Genomic DNA, 17,208 nt, shown 5'->3' with positions numbered 1-17,208 from the left:
GTGGGCACCCAAACCGGAGGGGTTGAGGTCTGACATGGCGGCGAGGGTGGGAGCGTGGCCCTGACCCCCGCGGCAGGCGGGGACTGGAGGGCTCGTGAGCGGTGACGTCTCGCCAGAAGGAAACAGCCGCACACCAAGGACGAGCGGCACGGCCACAAGTACGTACCGAGCCCGCCGGCGGCCGGCCGTTCCCACCAGTCTGACCGGACAGGCCTCGGTGCTGCTCGTAAGTGTGCACTGGTGTGCAGGGGTGGGGGGATAGTGCTGGCGTGCAAGGGGACAGCGCTGGCGTGCAAAGCCACCGCAGCGGCATGCGACTGCAAATTCCTGGCCGGGCGACCGGAGGCTTTCTCCGAGGGGTGGCTGCAAGGGGGATCCTTGTTTTAATTTTTCTTTCTATGAAAAATCCTTTCTTTTTAGCAAAAGCCTGGGGGGCTGCGCTGGCAGCGGGTGCTTTTTCGGGCGGGCGCTGGTGTTGCTGCGGGGCCCATGGGTGTGTCCCGGCCGGGATGCGCCTTTGTCCGTGCCCCGGTTCTGCGGCGGCCGGGGAAATGCTCATCCCTCCGTGCAGGGGTCCGAGCTGGGCTTGGCGGGGACGATCCCCCTGGTTTGGTACCCACCGAGTTTTGCACAGGCAAACGCACCCCAGAGGCACGGAGCTCTGGAAGGGCAGGGGGACTTTTTGGCGCTGGGGTGGGGCAGGGGACTTTGGGGACATCCCTTGCTTTGCAGGGAGGATGGATGCTGCTTTTTTTCCAGCCAGCAAAGCTCCCTTTCCGCCCCACGGGCAGGAAAACGGGTGGCGGGGTGCTGGGTGTGTCGTAGCCTCCCCCATGTGCGGCCATGCCGGGAGAGCCCCATCAGCCAGCGGGCTGCAAAAATAGCTGCTGGGCTCCTGGGGTGACACCCCTGAGCCCAAAGCCGTGGTGGGGCCGTGGAGAGGCTGGTGGGGTGCATGCCGCTGGGGGGGACAGAGGCTTTTTTGGCAAGGGTGGGTCGTTCTGCAAAGGGGACGGGCTGTGCACATCCTTTAGGATTTCTCACGGCGCTTTCTGTCCAGGGAACCCCCGTAACCCAAACCTCTCCATAGTTTTGGGTTTTTGCCTCCAGGTTTCTGCCACTCGCCTCTCCAGATCGCCTGCTGGTGAGGCGAGAGCCAGGGCAGCCCCCCCCGAGCCTCTGCGGAGGTGTCGGCAGCGATGGGAGAGAGGGATGGGGTGCCGCAGGGGCAGGCTGGCGACTGGGTGCGGCCGGCGATTCTCCGCCACTGCTGAGATGAGTTGGGCGGTCTCAGCCCAGCTGCCGCACGCGTGGAGCGAGGCAGGAGGGCTGCGCCACGCGGGGGTTTTCTCTGCTCCCTGGAGGGTACGCAGCTTCACGTACAGGCTCCTGAGTGGCATTAAAAAGCTGCGTGGGCTGGGGATCCCCTGGTGCCCACCCAGCACCCGGACGCAGTGCAGCCCCGCTGCGCATGGGGCATACGGGGGCTCTCCCCCAGCCAGGAGCTGCGGGGAAGGGTGGACGAGGCTTGCAGCCTCCCTAGCTGAAAAAGGAAGGGGAGGCGAAGGCAGCTCTGGTTTTCTGCAAAACTTCCTCCCCTCGGCAAGGATGCCCGCAGGTGCCAGGAGGCTTCCTGCACCCCAGCGGGGTGACCCAGCCGCACCGACGGCTGCGGGGCTGGGTCTCCCCTTCCATGGGTGCTCCTGTAGGGGTGCAGGGCCAAGCCAGGGAAGTTCCTGTGATTTCCCCTGCTCGCTCCACAGCATGAAACCGAGCTTGGCTGGGGGCAGAAATCCCCCCAAGGCGGCCCTCTTCTGCCTTGAGCTTTCCTGCAACGTGTCTCAGAGGGAGGGCAAGCACTGGCAAGGAGGGGGCCGTGCTTCATGGCTGGAGCTCAGCTGACGCTCAGCGGTTCATTCATGGCCCGGCTCCATTTTCCAGCTGTTTCTCTCCTTCCGTCAGCTTTCTCAGAGCAAACGGCGCTGTCTGGGGACTTTCTCTGGGGGGGGGGGCGTGGAGAGAGCCCAGGCCGCAGCGAGTTGCAGCTATAAATGGTGCTGGTGTTAGAAAACAACCTGCGAGTTACCCTGGAAACCCGCGCTGCGTGCGTGGGACCGCTGGTGGCCTTGATGCGGTGCGCGGAAACTCGGATAAAAGCTGGGAGGATCTCGTGAGGGCTGCCCAGCGCCATGTGGCAGCGGGCACATCCCCAGCAGCTGCTGAAGCTGGGGTGGCCCCAGGGCTTGGGGGGGGCTGCCAGGGGAGCAGAGGGAGCATTGCGGGCTGCGGCAAGGAGGGTCAGCCCCACGGAGGATGCTCGGCCCATTTCCACGTATTCAGCGCTTTCTTCCCCTCGCGGTTTCTCTCTGCGCTGGCAGGAAGCTGTGCGGGGGCTCATCTCCGCTGGCCCCAGCCTTTGGGGTCCCCAACTCGGTGCTAGATACCAAAGGACCTCAGCTCCGGTGGCTGCAGGGTGGCCGGTGAAGCCCCTCTCCCTGAGCCCCCCCAGCAGCACCCAGCCATCGTCCTCCCACGGGTACCGCACCCGCAGCGATGGCTGGCGGCAGCACCCAAGGGAGGGAGCGAAGCATCCCTTACCTAATGCAGCCCGCGGAGAGGGGGTTTTGGCTCACATCGGCTTTTTTGTTCCCTTCTGCAGCTCCTCCTTGCCCTCGTGCCGGTGATTTCCAGCTTGGGAAACCATGGCACCCAAAGGAAAGGTAAGGGTGACGTCCACACGGTGGGGATGGATACCACAGTGGGATGGGGGAGAGAAGCAGGGCTGCAGGAGGAAGAGGAGAAAGAGATGTTGCACTGGGGATTTGGGCTTTTGCTGGAAAGAAATCCTGCCTGTGTCTAAGCCTGCTGCAAGGCACGCAGCCCTGCTTTGGCCTCTGCCCGCCCCAGTTTGGATTTTTCCCCTCTCTGAGCTGGGGCTGGTGCAGTGTGGCAGCTGGGCGGGCAGGTGCTCCCTCGTAGACAGGCAAATGTCTTGGCGTGGGTGGAAAACTCTGCCTCGGTGGGCAGCTGTGACTGGCAGGGGACAGCCTGCCTGCAGTCTGCTAGGCAGGGGAGGAGTCCAACTCCAGAGCCTCCCTTCTCCACTGCTCAGGGCCAGGCATTGCTTTCCATTCCCTTGAGAAATCAAGTAATCATTGCCTCAAGCCTAATTACCCTCAGCTTCCTGCCTAGCCAAGGAGGTAGTTGCCTCTGGGTGGGGAAACTGAGGCACAGTGCGGGTAAGCATCACCCCTGCGGTGGTCCAGGACCCCAAGCAGCCCTGCGGTGGGAGACAGCGAAGCCACGCCAGGAATTTTGCTTCCGCCCTCCCAGCCCCAGCCTGGCTTATTTTTAGCTGGGAGGTCCCAGGCAGGCTGGGATGACTCAGAGGCTGGAGGAGGGGAGGTGGGGGGCCCCCGGCAGCTGAATCGGGGATGGAAAAGGGGATGGGGGTGTGAGGAGGACACAGAAGGCAGGATGCCCGTTTCCCTCCCGAGTGATGTTTCTGCACCTCCCTGGGGCTTGTTCCCACAAAAGTGCAAGGAGCGTGGGGCAATGCACAGACGGCACTGAGCTCCTGCCTCGGTTTCCCTTACCCCCGCCACAGCAGCACTGCGGCAAGGCAGGCAGCTCGTGCTTCGATGGCTCAGCAGGCAGGAACGCAGCCCTGCTCCTCCTCCCCATTTAACCGGGGTCAACATCTTGCGTCCCCATCACCAGCCATGCAACCCCAGCACCCTCCAGCCACCCTTGTCCCCTCCTGCTCCGGGCACCTCCTTTGCCTTGCAACTTCTCATTTACATCTCTGCAAGGCATATGTGTGGGCAGCAGCTTGTACTGAGCCAGGAGGGTCTGGGAGCTGCCGGGAAGTGGGGCTAAATCCAGCTCTCCCGATGAATCACCTGCAATACGATCTGTCCCCACGCCTGCCCATCTCCCTCGAAGGGCAGCGTCTCCTCTTGCCAGACCTGGTCCCTGCCACATAGGACATCAGTGCCAGCAGCTCCTCCTGAGAGGGCTTGTGGGATGTCCCCAGCCCAGACTGGTTTCTCTCTGGAAAATGGGGGTACAGAGGCCAGGTTCTTTTGGAAGGTGCTGGGTGAGATGCGTTGTGCTGTTGTGCTGTGATGTTGGGATGTGACCCAGGGGAGTACTGGGTATGGGGTTGCCCCGTGTCCATCCCCTCGGGTTCATTCCTGGAGGCGCTCGCTGGGTCAGGGACACTGGTGCTGCTGCAGGGTGGTGCTGCCTGCCTGATGCCCATCTTCCTTGGGGACACACTGGCTTTAGATGCCCATACTGGCAAGAGTCCTGGGCCTTTGTACAGCTCCTGGGGATCTTAAGCCCTGCCACAGATCCTGAGTGAGTGATCCCAGGGAGGTGTACGTACCTGGTTGGCACATGGTACAAGCAGAGCCAAGGGAGGTTGCTCAGAGTTTCCCAGGGTGCTGACACAGCCGACAGCCCCGGCTCAGCCTGGCTCCCAGCCCTCCTGCTTCCCCGTGAGATCACTAAGAAAATGCTGCTGTTCAGCAATTTCCCCTCTGTGCCTCCAGCAGAGGTGCATCCCAGTTCCTTACATGGGGTTTCACATCTGCTTCCACCTGGGGTTTGTGCTAATCTTGTTCATCTGACCCCAGGGTGAATTCCCGTGGGCAAAGCTGACCTGGGGAGGGGAAGCCTGGTCCCTGCTTTGTCCTGAGGTCTCTGTTTGGGGGTGTCACTCCTGGGCTTCCCGTTGTGCAGCCTGGAGGTGCAAAGGAGCAGACAGAAGTGGATCATGCCAGCCCCCAGGATTTCTTAGGCTCCTGGGAAAGTCTTTCCCTGTATCCAGGATCTCTGCTCTGACCCCTTGGACCAGCCCGGGCCCTAAAGGAGTGCAGGCTGGGGCAGTACAAGCTGTTGGCAGCTCTAGCACTTCTCAGTGCTTTCTGCTTAGCAGCCCACCATGATTTTGTGCCTGTAAATGTGTCTCCTCACTTGGAGGCCATGCAGAGCTTGGGCATCCTCAGCATCCGGAGGGTTTCCCTGCTCACAACAGGCGGTAGGAAAATTACTTCCTTCATCGCTCCCAATCCACCCTCCCATAACTCCCTTTGGCCCAGCTGCATTGCGAGGGGATCACCCTGGTCCTTCTATGCCTTCCCCTGCGTTCAGGGTGTCCAACCCTCCCATGGGGTCTCCCCTTTTCCTGCTGAACCCCCTCAGATGGAGCTGGAAACCCGAATGTGCTCAAGAAACCTCCCCTCCAACCAGCAGCTCTTGCTGGTGCAGCTGGGAGGGTTGTATCCAGCTTAAACGTGGGGCACAAGCAGCAAACAGCAATGCCAGTGAGATACAAGAGGGATGGCTGTGTACTCCAGTGACCCAGCACACAAACAATTTACACAGTGGGCAGAGCAAACAGGAAAGGAAACAACTAAGGAGAAGAACAAGTGTTTATGTTTGAGGCTGAGCTTTGCCTTCGGGTAGCCCGAGCGGGAGCGGATCTCACCCCAATCCTGCTCAGCTTCAACCTCTCCTTCCCCCTGTCCCAGCGGGGGCTGCTCCTTCCCTTTTTACCTTCTCGCCTCCTTTCCCCTAGGTCTACAGGGGGTCGGTGAAGGATTTCCCAGGCTTTGATGCCAGCCAGGACGCAGAGGCCTTGTACAATGCCATGAAGGGATTTGGTACGGACACTACTCTGGACTGTCACCCCGAGGCCACGCTGATGTCCACTATTCCTTCGGTTGACCCTTGCATGGCTGGGCATCCTGCATTGCCTCTCCCCAGAGCTGCATGTCTGCTTTAGCAGCGTGCCAGGACTTCTCCCGGCTCCCCTTTCCTCCCTGGAGCCAGCTCAGCTCTGCTTCTCCTCCCAGCCCCGAGCTGGAAGCAGCTTTGGGCATGGCAGGATGGCTACGATAAGCCCAGCTGTGGGGGGTGAGAGCCAGCCATGGGGCTAAACGTGACTCCCGGCTCTCCCCGCAGGCAGCGACAAGGAGGCCATCCTCGACCTCATCACATCCAGAAGCAACAAGCAGCGGGTGGAGATCTGCCAAGCCTACAAGTCCCTCTATGGGAAGGTAACGGCAGAAACGGTCCCTAGTCCGTGCCCCCACTGGAGATGCAGGTGGCCGTGGCTGCCACCAACCAGCCCACGCAGGGACCCACCGCTCCCCGGACCCACTCAGAGATGCTGTGGAGCAAAGGGTCCCCCAGCCCCTTTCTTCCCCTCCACCAGGACCTCATCGCAGACCTCAAGTATGAGCTGACGGGGAAGTTTGAGCGGCTGATCGTGAGCCTGATGCGGCCCCCAGCTTACAGCGATGCCAAGGAGATCAAAGATGCCATGGCGGTAAGGGGTGGGCAGCCCCCTCAGGGCCCCTCTGAGGACACCCCATCTGGCCCCGCTGCTCATGGGGCTGCTTTTCTACCCACAGGGCATTGGCACGGATGAGAAGTGCCTCATCGAGATCCTTGCCTCCCGCACCAACCAGGAGATCCACGACCTGGTGGCTGCCTACAAAGATGGTGAGAGCTGGGGAAGGGCAGGGGCTGCCCTGTGTCCCCTTGGGGCAGAGGTGAGAGGGGATCCAGCTCTCCAGGCCCTGACCTCTTCCTCTTCTACCAGCCTATGAGAGAGACCTGGAGGCTGACATCGTTGGAGACACATCTGGCCACTTCAAGAAGATGCTTGTCGTTCTGCTTCAGGTACGTCCATCTGGCCAGCGTCTGTAGGTGGCGGGTGCTGCGCCCGGCAGGGCTGAGCCCGTCTCTGTCCCACAGGGCACCAGGGAGGAGGACGACGTGGTGAGCGAGGACCTGGTGGAGCAGGATGCCAAGGTGAGGCTTGGCAGGTTGCTGGGATGGGTGGCATCCGGGCAGGGACAGGACTGGTGGCACTGGGACCATCCAGACTCAGGCCTGCAAAAGGCAGGTGGATGCCGGTGCTTGGGCAGAGCCCAACGTGAGCAGCACCCTGACTCGGGCTCTGTCACCTTCCCCATCCCACAAGGACCTGCTGGAAGCTGGCGAGCTGAAATGGGGCACGGATGAGGCCCAGTTCATCTACATCCTTGGCCGGCGAAGCAAGCAGCACCTCCGCCTGGGTGAGCATCTCCTGCGAGCTCAGGGTTGGGCTTGAAGGTACCTTAGCAGCTTCTCCAGGCATCATCTCGCTCTCATCCCGCAGTCTTTGACGAGTACCTGAAGATTTCTGGGAAGCCGATCGAGAGGAGCATCCGGGCAGAGCTCTCTGGTGACTTCGAGAAACTGATGCTGGCCGTGGGTAAGTCAGCCCCGGCGTGGGGAGCGCTGCGAAAACACACCGCTGGCCTTGCCAGGGTGGGAAGGCTCAGTGCGAGAGCCAGCAGGGTCGGGGTTGTGGCTGTACCCGGTTTTAGGGAGCTCAGGGAGGCTCCTCCAGGGCGGGTGGGGATGCTGAATGTGTTGCCCAAGGGGCACGGGTGCTCAGAGGCTGGGGGCACTGGTGAAGCTGGGTTCCGACATCCCTCACCGTGACTCAATTTCCCCGCAGTGAAGTGCGTCAGAAGCACGGCGGAGTATTTTGCTGAAAGGCTCTACAAGGCCATGAAGGTGAGTGGATTGTCCCTTTTCCAGGGTGTCCCCTGCAGTGTTGAGGGGTGCTGGCCAGAGGAGAAGTCCCCTTGCTACTGGGTGCTGCTGGAGGGCAGGGTGATGCAGGTCCATGAAGACAGGACCTATGTCACCCGGGGTCTCTGCTTTTCCCTCCAAAGAAGTTATTCCTTCAGACCCAGGGCTGGGTAGAAATCTGATGGAGGGTCCCAAATGCGATGGGCTGAGCAGGGTTCCTTGGCCATCCCAGGCTTGATGCAGGGGCTTCTCTGTTGCAGGGGCTGGGCACGAGAGACAACACGCTGATCCGCATCATGGTGTCCCGCAGTGAGATCGACATGCTGGACATCCGGGAGGTGTTCAGGACCAAGTATGAGAAATCTCTCTACAACATGATAAAGGTAAGTGCTGGGGGTCCCCGATCCCCCTCCGAGCAGCTGCTAGTGCTGCCTCCCTCATGATGCCAGCACCCATGGGAGGGCTGAGCCCCCTCCCCAGCCACCCTGTGCCAGGTATCCGTCTCTGAGGACAAGGCTCAGGGAGACCCCTCTCCGTGTGCCCATCCCATGGCACTACCTTGACCCTCCCTGCCGCATGGTTCTCCATCTCCGTCTTTCCAGGAGGACACCTCCGGGGAGTACAAGAAGGCCCTGCTGAAGCTGTGCGGAGGGGACGATGAGTAAGACTGCCTGTCACCCCGTTTGTCCCTCTTCATCCCCTTGGTGCTGGGTACAAACCTCTGGGTCAGAGCCTGGTGGAGCACCTGGACCAGCAGCGACAGCAGTTTGGGATGGGGGGCCCTGTGGCCCCTCTGCATGGCCACCCACGATGCCATAGTCCCTTCTTGGCACATGGCAGCCCCGCAGGGCACAGAAAAACACCTGGAGGGAGGATGCTCTGGTGGGGGCAGTTGGGATTTACCACCTGCTTCCCCCCCATTCCCGCCCAGCCCTGCAGCAAGCACCCAGCTCCTGCCTGCCCCTATGCCCAGCACCCAGCAGGTAGAAAACGCCCCTCATGGAGGGGCAGGATGGGGCACGGGGCAGGGCGGGGGTGGCTGCTGGCGGGACGCGGGGTCCCCACGGCTCACTGTCCCCTGTCCTTGCCCTCCCGTTGCAGTGCCGCAGGTGAGTTCTTCCCCGAGGCGGCGCAGGTGGCCTATCGGATGTGGGAGCTTAGCGCGGTGGCCAAAGTAGAGGTCAGCACCCCCCAGTCCCCCCCGTACCCCCTCTCTGCTCTCTGCCAGCTTGGGACCCCTGGCTGCTCCTCTCTGCCACGGGGCACAGCCAGCCCCGCACCTCCGCTCTGCCTCTCGCTCCGTGGCTTCTCTCGACGCCATTCTCCAGTTTTGGGGTACAAGTTTGGAGGGACGTAACCCCGGCAGGGCTGGCTGCCCCCCGTGGTTTCCACTAACCCCCTCCTCTCTCTGAGGCCTCCCTCCCTTGGGGCGGCATGCCCTGCATGTCTGTGCGATGCATCACGTGCAGCCCTGGCCCCGGTGCCCACCGGAGACCTCCTGCTCCCTGGGGCAGCCCACCCTGACGCCAGGGCTGGCTGGGGCACGGCCATGCCATGGGGAGCTGGCACCCTGCATGCAGCTGGAGGCACCCACAAAAGGGTGCTTTGGGATGTGTAGAAAAGACACCCTGAGCCCTACGTGCTCGGGGAGGATGGAGATGCGCTGGGAGCTGTAAGGAAGAAGGAGGGTAGGATTACAGGGCAGGAGTGGGCACCCTTTCAGCGACTCCTGACTCTCAGCTGATGTGGCCAGCCCTAGCCGAGCTGTCCCAGCGCTAGGGGAGGTGGGTATAACACTGAGCAGGACACCGAGCCTCCAGGGACTGTCTGTTGCCGTCTTCTCCCTGCTCTCTGCTGACCTGGCTATGGTTTGTCCCTCGATGGACGGGGTGACAGTGGCAGGGACATCCTCACTGAGCCCCAGGTGCTTGCACTAACACACGACCTGCTTTGGCCTCAGCTTGCCGGGTGGCACTTTCCCTCCCTCTCTCCATCCCTCCCTCCATCCCACCCAGCTCGGGGATGAACCCAAACCCCTCTGTGCATCCACAGCTGCGAGGAACCGTGCAGCCCACGGAAAGCTTCAATGATGACGGGGACGCGCAGGTGCTGAGGAAGGCGATGAAGGGCCTGGGTAAGTGGGGGCCGCGTGCCCAGCCCCTTCCTGCTGCTCCTCAGCAGCTCCTGGGGCAAAAAAACCCAATCTGGATCACACAGGGCTGTGTGAAAGCCCTGAGGAGGGGGAAAAGAGCCAGTTTTGGAGCCGTGGGAGCTCCCTCTTCCCCATCTCCCGTTTACAGGGGGGGACAGCGATGTACCCGCAGTTAGGGGTGGCACAGTGTGGCTCTCCCCAGCATTGCTGCTATCGTTGCAGGCACGGATGAAGGGGCCATCATCGAGGTGTTGACGCAGAGGAGCAACGCCCAGAGGCAGCAGATCCTAAAGGCTTACAAGGCTCACTATGGCAGGGTACTGCCAGCCCCCCCGCTTCCACCCTGCTCCTTCCTTCTGCCCGCATCTCGTCCCCTCCCATGCAGAGATCTGCCCCTCGCTGAAAGAAATCCTGCCCAGGGAGCGGTGGGCAGCCAGGGCATACTGATTTGCCCCGGCATGACTCCCCCGAGGAAGACCAAGTAGTCAAAGCAGCCTCCCGCTCTGCATGCACCACCAGCCCAAGGGGAGGGTGTCCCTTCCCCTTCACTTGCCCCATCCTCAATCCCGCACAGAGGACTCCGGAGCCAGGATCTCCCCAGAGCCACCCCCCAAAAATGTGACCTTAAATCACCCCAAGGATCTTCCCAGATGTTTCCCACTTCCACACTTTCCTGCCCTGTTTTATCCCTGGTGTTGCCTCAGCTGGTCTGTCCCTGCAGAAAAAGCCAGGGACTGAACCCTCCAACGCTTTTTGCAGGACCTGATGGCAGATCTGAAATCCGAGCTGTCGGGCAGCTTGGCCAAGCTGATCCTCGGGCTCATGCTGACACCAGCACAGTACGATGCCAAGCAGCTAAGGAAGGCGGTGGAGGTAACTGCCACACTGGTGGTATCGGCTTTAGCACGTGAGGACGAGGCGGTTTTTGCTGTGGTTGTACCCACACCGCCAGTGGCCAGGGGCTGTGAGCGCACCCCAGCTTCACGTGCCTCCAGGCTCTCATCCCCTATACGGAAGGAAAGCGGAGCAGAAAGCACCAGGACAAAGACCTGGTTTGCACTCGCGACCTACCGGGAGCCCAGTATGGCCTCTTTGTAGCCCAGCACGCTCTAGCCAGCCCATACACAAAGCTTCCCAGGGAGGCCTCCTGCTTCTTTACAGAGCATCCCCACTTTGCAGCGGGAGCAGTGACCTGCCAGGCGCAGGCAGCCACAGGAGAGCCAGAGTTAGGGGCAAACCAGTGGTGTGCACCACTATCCACCAGTCATACCAGTTGGGACCCCACTAGCAGCACACTTGGACATTTCCGTGTCTTACCAGCCCTTGGGGCCATTGGCTGGACATGGACTTTTGGCATGTGGCAGTCCTGGGGTTAGAGCAGCCCCCCCCTTGCCTGGCACTGGTGGGGCAATGCTGCCGTGTCCCCGTCCATGGCACCCGCAGCACTCTGCCATGCCGCTTTCTTCCAGGGGGCTGGCACAGATGAGAGTGTCCTCATCGAAATCATGGCCACACGGAACAACCAGGAGATCGCAGCTATCAACGAGGCATATCAGGAAGGTACGGCACAGGAGGGACGTGGGGAGCACTCAGGTCCTGGGCATGGACCGTGTTTAACGCTATACAAGGCCCTATCCAGAACCTGGGGTACAATTTTTGTCCCTGGGTTGGGTCCATGGCTTGGTGCTGCGAAGGTCTATTAGTTCCTCAAGGCAAGAGCAGCTCTTCCCGAGGTCCCAACACCTTATTAAAGAGAAGTGGAAGCCTGGGCTGAGGCTGGCAGGAGTCCTCAAATCCATCCTGTGACTTCTGACATTCCCAGACCCTGCAATTCTCTTTCCCTTCCAACCGTGCCCCCTTCTGCCTAGGAAAAAAACCTCCAGGTTAATTCCCCAGCCTCTTCTCCCCTGGAGAGCCCATGGTTTTAAACAGATGTCTCTGTGGCTGGTCACCCCCAGCAGAGCGCTGGTCCTGGCCTCTCTCCATGTCACGGTGACATGCCCCAGCTCTACCACCAATGTCTCCTCCCCCGAGTACTCTTTCCCAATGATCCCTTTCCCTCGGGAGCACCTGGAGCAAAAGGCTGTACTGGTGCCAAGGGCATTAGAGCTGCTGGGGTGATCCCCTCCTTCCCGGGTCTGAAAATAGCAGATGGAGGCATCTGCTTCAGCCATGCAAAGGCTGGAGCATGGCCACCAGCATCCGCAGATCCCATGGGGATCACGGGCACAATAGGCACCGGTGGGTGGGAAGCAGAGCTGCAGGCAGGGCGCAGGGCTCAGCCGTCCCCCTTCTCCACAGCCTACCACAAGCGCCTGGAAGATGACCTGAGCTCCGACACATCAGGGCATTTCAAGAGGATTCTCGTCTCCCTGGCTCTGGTAAGGGTGGCTTTTTCGCTGGGGATTGTTCCCTCCCTGCTGTGGGCAGCGGTGGGGGTCTGTGAGGACGGTGGCTATGGAGAAGACGGAGCATTGCCGCCTGCCTGGGCAGTGCTGCTGGACCTTGTCTGCCACCCTCTCGCCTGGGGCTTTCTGGGGATGTGTCCTCTCCCTAGCTCCATGATTTTTGTATTGAACCACAGGGCAACCGTGACGAAGGACCAGAGAACCTCACACAGGCGCATGAAGATGCCAAGGTAAGAACTGTACTGGCAGTGCTGTTACAGGCTTTATATAAAAAAAATGAGAATATTGCATGCCCTGGTCTGGAAATGGCATCTTCGGGGAAGCAAACGCTGCTGGGGCAGGGTCTCTGTAAGCTGCAGGGGGAGATGCCAAGTGAAGTGACACCCTTGGAGGTAAAGCTCCCTGGCCTGATTTCCGATGCCCTGGGGTCTGCTGCTCCAAGCACAGGGAAGCTGCAAACCATGAGAGCAGCCCTGTGGCCCAGCCCCAGGGAGCTGCCAACCGGGGACTGCACCATTTCTGGTGCAGAGTTGCCACTTCGGGGTCCAGTAACACACACTGCTGCTGAAATCTGGCACTCGAGCTTCAGGGGCCGCTTTGGGCTGGTCTGCAGGAGCCACCTACCTCCGTGTTGTGCATGGGGCAGCCCTGATGCCTAAGCTGCTTTTCACTCTGCCAGCGTGCCAGGATGCCAGCCCCAGTCCCCAAACCATTGCCTCATCTTCACTGGGCTGTGGTGAGCCAGGACCGGAGGGGAGGAAGGCTGAGCAGCCAGCAACGACGCGGGAGGGTGCTGGGGTCCCATCGCCTGGCTCAGCTCCTGGTTCCAGACCTGTGACCTTTCAGGTTGTGCACCTCGGCCTCCTGCTCCTTCGGGCCAAGTCTTTTCTGAAAGGGGCTGGGAAACTTGGTGCAGGGCCAAACCTGAGCTCTCGCTTGGCTGTCCTGCCCCAGCACCACTTGCTCCAACGCACGCCGGCAGCACGCAGATGCAGCAGGGCCGCTGCCGGCAGAGGGAGCGGATGCTGCGCTGCCTTTGCACCCTGCCGCATGCACCTCGACCTGCTGCAGAGAAAGAGAGAACCAGGGATGACGAATGCAGGGACGAGCCAGCCGGGTGGCAGCTGGCCTGGAGCTCTGCTGTATTTTGTCAGCAAAGCTGCCCTTCCTCTCCTCCCGCTGCTTGTGCCTGGCAGAGCACTGGTGTGAGCCAGCCTGGGGCCGGGCAAGGATGCTCCCCAAGGAGCAACAAGCTGGTACCCAAGCCCCAAGGGTGGGGGGCTCGTTTGCCTGGCCAAAGAGCCCCCCACCCCACTCCAGGTAGTGGTGTAGAGGCCAAACTGGAGGAGAACACAGGTCCTAAGATGAGGCCCACTCACGGGGAAGCAGGGGAGCTGGGGACAAGTAATTTTAGGGCATTTTATTAGACTTCCCTTGCTTCATCAGGGAAGTATAAAGGTTGAGCAGCACCTTCTGACCCTGTTGTCTTCCTGTCTCTCTCTTTCTCTCTACCAGGTTGTTGCTGAGACCCTGGTGAGTGCCTGCCCTTTCTCTCCTCAGCCTTTCTGCATATTTGAGGGTGTGCTGCGGTCTTTGGGTGCAGGGCCGAGACTGGGAATAGCAGCCCCACACGCCGGGCTCCTCTGACCACATGGGCCATGCTCGCTTGCTTAGTGCTCCAGGGTCTTTGCATCAGGATGGGTGGCAAGGGGACAGATGGGACCTGCACAAGGGCACTTCCCTGCAGCACTGGGCAGGAGACCTAGAAAGCCACCTTCCTGTCCTTGGGAGGGCTGGGGACCAATCCTGCCCACTGCCTGCATGCAGGACCCATGTTCCTGGCAGCGTGGGACTCAGAGCTGGCTTTCCTGGCTTACCAAAAGCGGGAATTGGGGAAGCGGCAACTTTCTACTGCAATAGCCTAATGGGTGCAATGAGTACAGCCTCCCCGCTGAGCCTCACAGCAGGGGTGGCAGCCGTTTCACTCATGGGCAGCACTGCTGTGGCCCAGGGTGGAGGATGGCTCCTGTGTCTGGCAGCTCTGAATTCCCTGTTTGATATTGGTCACCCCCAAAACATCCTCCCAAAAGGAAAAAAATAGTCTTAACCATGAGCATTGCAAAGCTTTTTTCATAAAAACTGGAAAACATCTTTTGTTAGAGGTAATATGTGAGTGTGCAGCTGTGCACCTTCACATCCATGCACAGAAAATGCCTTTTTTGGGAAAAAAAAAAGGCTATTTTCCTGCTTGTAAGAGGCCACCCTCTTTGCAAGAGGGTGTTCAGGACTGGCTGTCCCAGGAAGAGCTGTCTGACATCTTTGTCCCTTTCTATGCCCGTCTCCCTGCCTCCCTCTTCACTCTCGGTTGCTCTCCCAGAAACTCGCTGACGTCTCCAGCAACGACTCCAGCGACTCCCTGGAGACCCGCTTCCTCAGCATCCTCTGCACCCGCAGCTACCCCCACCTCCGCAGAGGTAGGACCATGTTTCTCCATCACTGCTGGACCCTCAGCTGCAACACAAGTGCTTCGATTTGGGCTGGGTGGGACTCCTGGGCAGCAGGAGATTGGGGTGTCCCCAAGGTTGAGGTTGAGCCCTGTCTCCCCAGCAGCGGTGGGGATGAGGCAGTGGGAAGAGATGGCATGGCCTTGCATTTGGGGTGGCTAGCTGAGGTCGCCCAAGCCTCCTCTGGTCCCATCTGGTCCAGAAGTTCCATGGTTGAGGCTCAGGTCTCCTGGGTGCCCAGGGCTGGGATGGAGCAGCTCGGCGGTGACCCTTTCCTTTCCCCATCCCCAGTGTTTCAGGAGTTCATCAAAATGACCAACCACGACGTGGAGCATGCCATCAGGAAGCGGATGTCAGGAGACGTGAGAGATGCCTTCGTGGCCATCGGTCAGTGTCTGGCGGGTGCTCCCTTGGGGCAGGGCTCCCCAGAGGGCAGGCAGCCCCTTTGCCTGCCTCTGCCAAGGCAACGTGATGGCAGATTCCTGCTCCCTTCGGGCCATGAAGACTCCAAGTGTGGTGTTGGGTCGGGGTGTTTATAGGCTGTCCTATGGGGCTGAGCTCGCACCCTTGTACCAAGGAGGGTTTGCAGCTGACCCAATGGGTGGCACAGCTCCTTGCTGAGATGTGTCCCCTGAGTGCCATCAGCCAGGAGCCCACTTTCTTTCCCCTCTGTGTGTTGCAGTGCGGAGTGTGAAGAACAAGCCGGCCTTCTTCGCTGACAAGCTCTACAAGTCCATGAAGGTGCAGACTGGCTCTCCTGGGGCTGAGCTGCGGGAGGGGGCTATGCTGGGCAAAAACACCCTTTGGGACTTTCTCATTTAACCCCATGGCAGCGATGGGGTTTGTCCCCCGGCTGTCCCTGAGGGAGCAGGGCAGGGCTGAGCTCAAACCAATACTGCATCAGCTTTCTGGGGTTAGCAGATGTGCCAGGCTTATGTCTTGCCACTAGCAAGCCCAGCATATGTCCAAGAAGAGATCATAGAATAGTTTGGGTTGGAAGGGACCTTTAAAGGTCATCTAGTCCAACACCCCCTGCAATGAGCAGGGACATCTTCAACTTGATCAGGTTGATCAGAGTCCCGTCCAACCTGACCCTGAATGTTTCCAGGGATGGGGCATCCACCACCTATCTAGGCAACCTGTTCCAGTGTTTCACCACCCTCATTGTAAAAAAATTTCTTCCTTATATCTAGTCTGAATCTATCCTCTTTTAGTTTAAAACTAAATAAGGTCTCCCCAGAGCCTTCTCTTCTCCAGGCTGAACAACCCCAACTCTCTCAGCCTTTCCTCGCAGGAGAGGTTTTCCATCCCTCTGATCATTTTTGTGGCCGTCCCCTGGGCCTGATCCCCAACTTGGACTGTGCTGGAGATGCTGGGAGGGTCCCTGAGCCCCAGTCCCTCCAGGGTTATCTGTTCAAGCTCCCCTTTGCAGGGTGCCGGCACGGATGAGAGGACCCTCACCCGGATCATGGTTTCCCGGAGCGAGATTGACCTGTTCAACATCCGGGGCGAGTTCATGGACCTGTTCGACAAATCGCTGCACCGCATGATTGAGGTGAGGGGACGTGGGTATCCCTCCCCGGCTCATCACCTTCTCTGGCCGAGCCCTGGCCCTGAGCCCTGCGGGGATCCAAGCCATGAGCGGTGCCATGAGCAGCACAGGGGCTGAGCATCACCTGGGACAGGGAACCTGCCCCAAGCAGCCCCGGTGTTGGCAGGTCTGGCTGTAAAGAGGATGCACTGACATCTTCCACTGCTGCACAGATGCCTGCGGGGTGGCCAGGGCATGGAGCTACACCTTCGCCATGCCCAGTGCCTTGAACTGGGCTTCCCCAGGGCAGGCACCAGCAGGCGGTTCTCTGACACGGGTCTCCCTCTTGCAGAAGGACACCTCCGGCGACTACCGCAAGGCTCTGCTGGCCCTGTGCGGGGGGGAGGACTAGGTGGCCGTGGGAGCCCCTTCTTCGTGTCTGAGCCAGCACGCACGCACCCAACGCCTTGATGTCACTGCAGCTTCGGGGGCTTCAGGGGACGCTCGGTTCCCTGCAGAGGACGACTCACTTTGCGCTGGAAAGCGGCACCACATTGCAAGCAGGGGAGTCTTGGGGAGGGGAGCAGAGGGGTCTGGGTAGGGAGATTGTCTGTCTCAGTGCAAAATAACTCATACCCAAACAAGCCACTAACCCAGGAATTTACCCAGATGGAAAAGACAATTTTAAATCTCATAAATAAAACCTAACTGTTGCTGACCCTGGGATGAGAGCAGTCAATTTATTGGGACAGGTTTGGGTGGGACTGAGCCCGTGCTGAGGAGTCTCAGTATCTCCTTGCTCCTGCAAGGCAAATGCGGGCAGGAGCCCTGCCCCAGCCCCAGAGAGGGCCCTGGAGCCCCCAAAGCCCCTCTGAGTAACACTGCAGGGTCCCCTGCTGCTGAGAAAGGGGCTGGAAATGCATGTGGGGCTGGCAGCAGTGCAAGCATTTCACAGAGAGCTTTGCTTCACGCCTCTGAAAACCCCCAGCAGGGTTCATGCCATTATGTGGATGATGC

General features: G+C 60.2%; 1 protein-coding gene across 3 annotated transcripts; it reads left to right on the top strand.

Moving 5' to 3' along the window:
• The first annotated feature begins 9 nt into the window (after positions 1–9).
• ANXA6 (annexin A6) lies at positions 10–16,907 on the top strand. Of its 3 annotated transcripts, XM_075056365.1 has the most exons (26): positions 11–226; positions 2,660–2,720; positions 5,585–5,669; positions 5,971–6,065; positions 6,224–6,337; positions 6,423–6,513; positions 6,614–6,693; positions 6,769–6,825; positions 6,998–7,091; positions 7,175–7,270; positions 7,520–7,578; positions 7,857–7,979; positions 8,199–8,257; positions 8,698–8,776; positions 9,649–9,730; positions 9,971–10,065; positions 10,508–10,621; positions 11,218–11,308; positions 12,050–12,129; positions 12,333–12,386; positions 13,672–13,689; positions 14,534–14,630; positions 14,952–15,047; positions 15,343–15,401; positions 16,093–16,215; positions 16,544–16,907. In XM_075056365.1, exons 2-26 carry the CDS (start codon positions 2,703–2,705, stop codon positions 16,601–16,603), a joined length of 2,019 nt encoding a protein of 672 aa, XP_074912466.1. In that variant the 5' UTR covers positions 11–226; positions 2,660–2,702; the 3' UTR covers positions 16,604–16,907. The 3 variants fall into 3 exon arrangements, with proteins under 3 accessions (XP_074912468.1, XP_074912466.1, XP_074912469.1); XM_075056367.1 differs by lacking the exon at positions 13,672–13,689 and having other exon boundaries at positions 10–226; positions 12,333–12,404; XM_075056368.1 differs by lacking the exon at positions 13,672–13,689.
• The last annotated feature ends 301 nt before the right edge of the window (positions 16,908–17,208 follow it).

This window comes from Buteo buteo, chromosome 24 (genome assembly GCF_964188355.1).
Source record: "Buteo buteo chromosome 24, bButBut1.hap1.1, whole genome shotgun sequence".
Taxonomy (NCBI): Eukaryota; Metazoa; Chordata; class Aves; order Accipitriformes; family Accipitridae; genus Buteo; species Buteo buteo.
This window is presented reverse-complemented; position numbering and strand designations above follow the sequence as displayed.

What these genes read in the sequence shown, in the direction of transcription:
- ANXA6 (XM_075056367.1), top strand. An exon ending in CAATGCCATGAAGGGATTTG is followed by an intron (nt 5,670 to 5,970) that starts GTACGGACACTA and finishes CTCTCCCCGCAG; the next exon opens with GCAGCGACAAGGAGGCCATC. An exon ending in ACAAGGCTCACTATGGCAGG is followed by an intron (nt 10,066 to 10,507) that starts GTACTGCCAGCC and finishes CGCTTTTTGCAG; the next exon opens with GACCTGATGGCAGATCTGAA.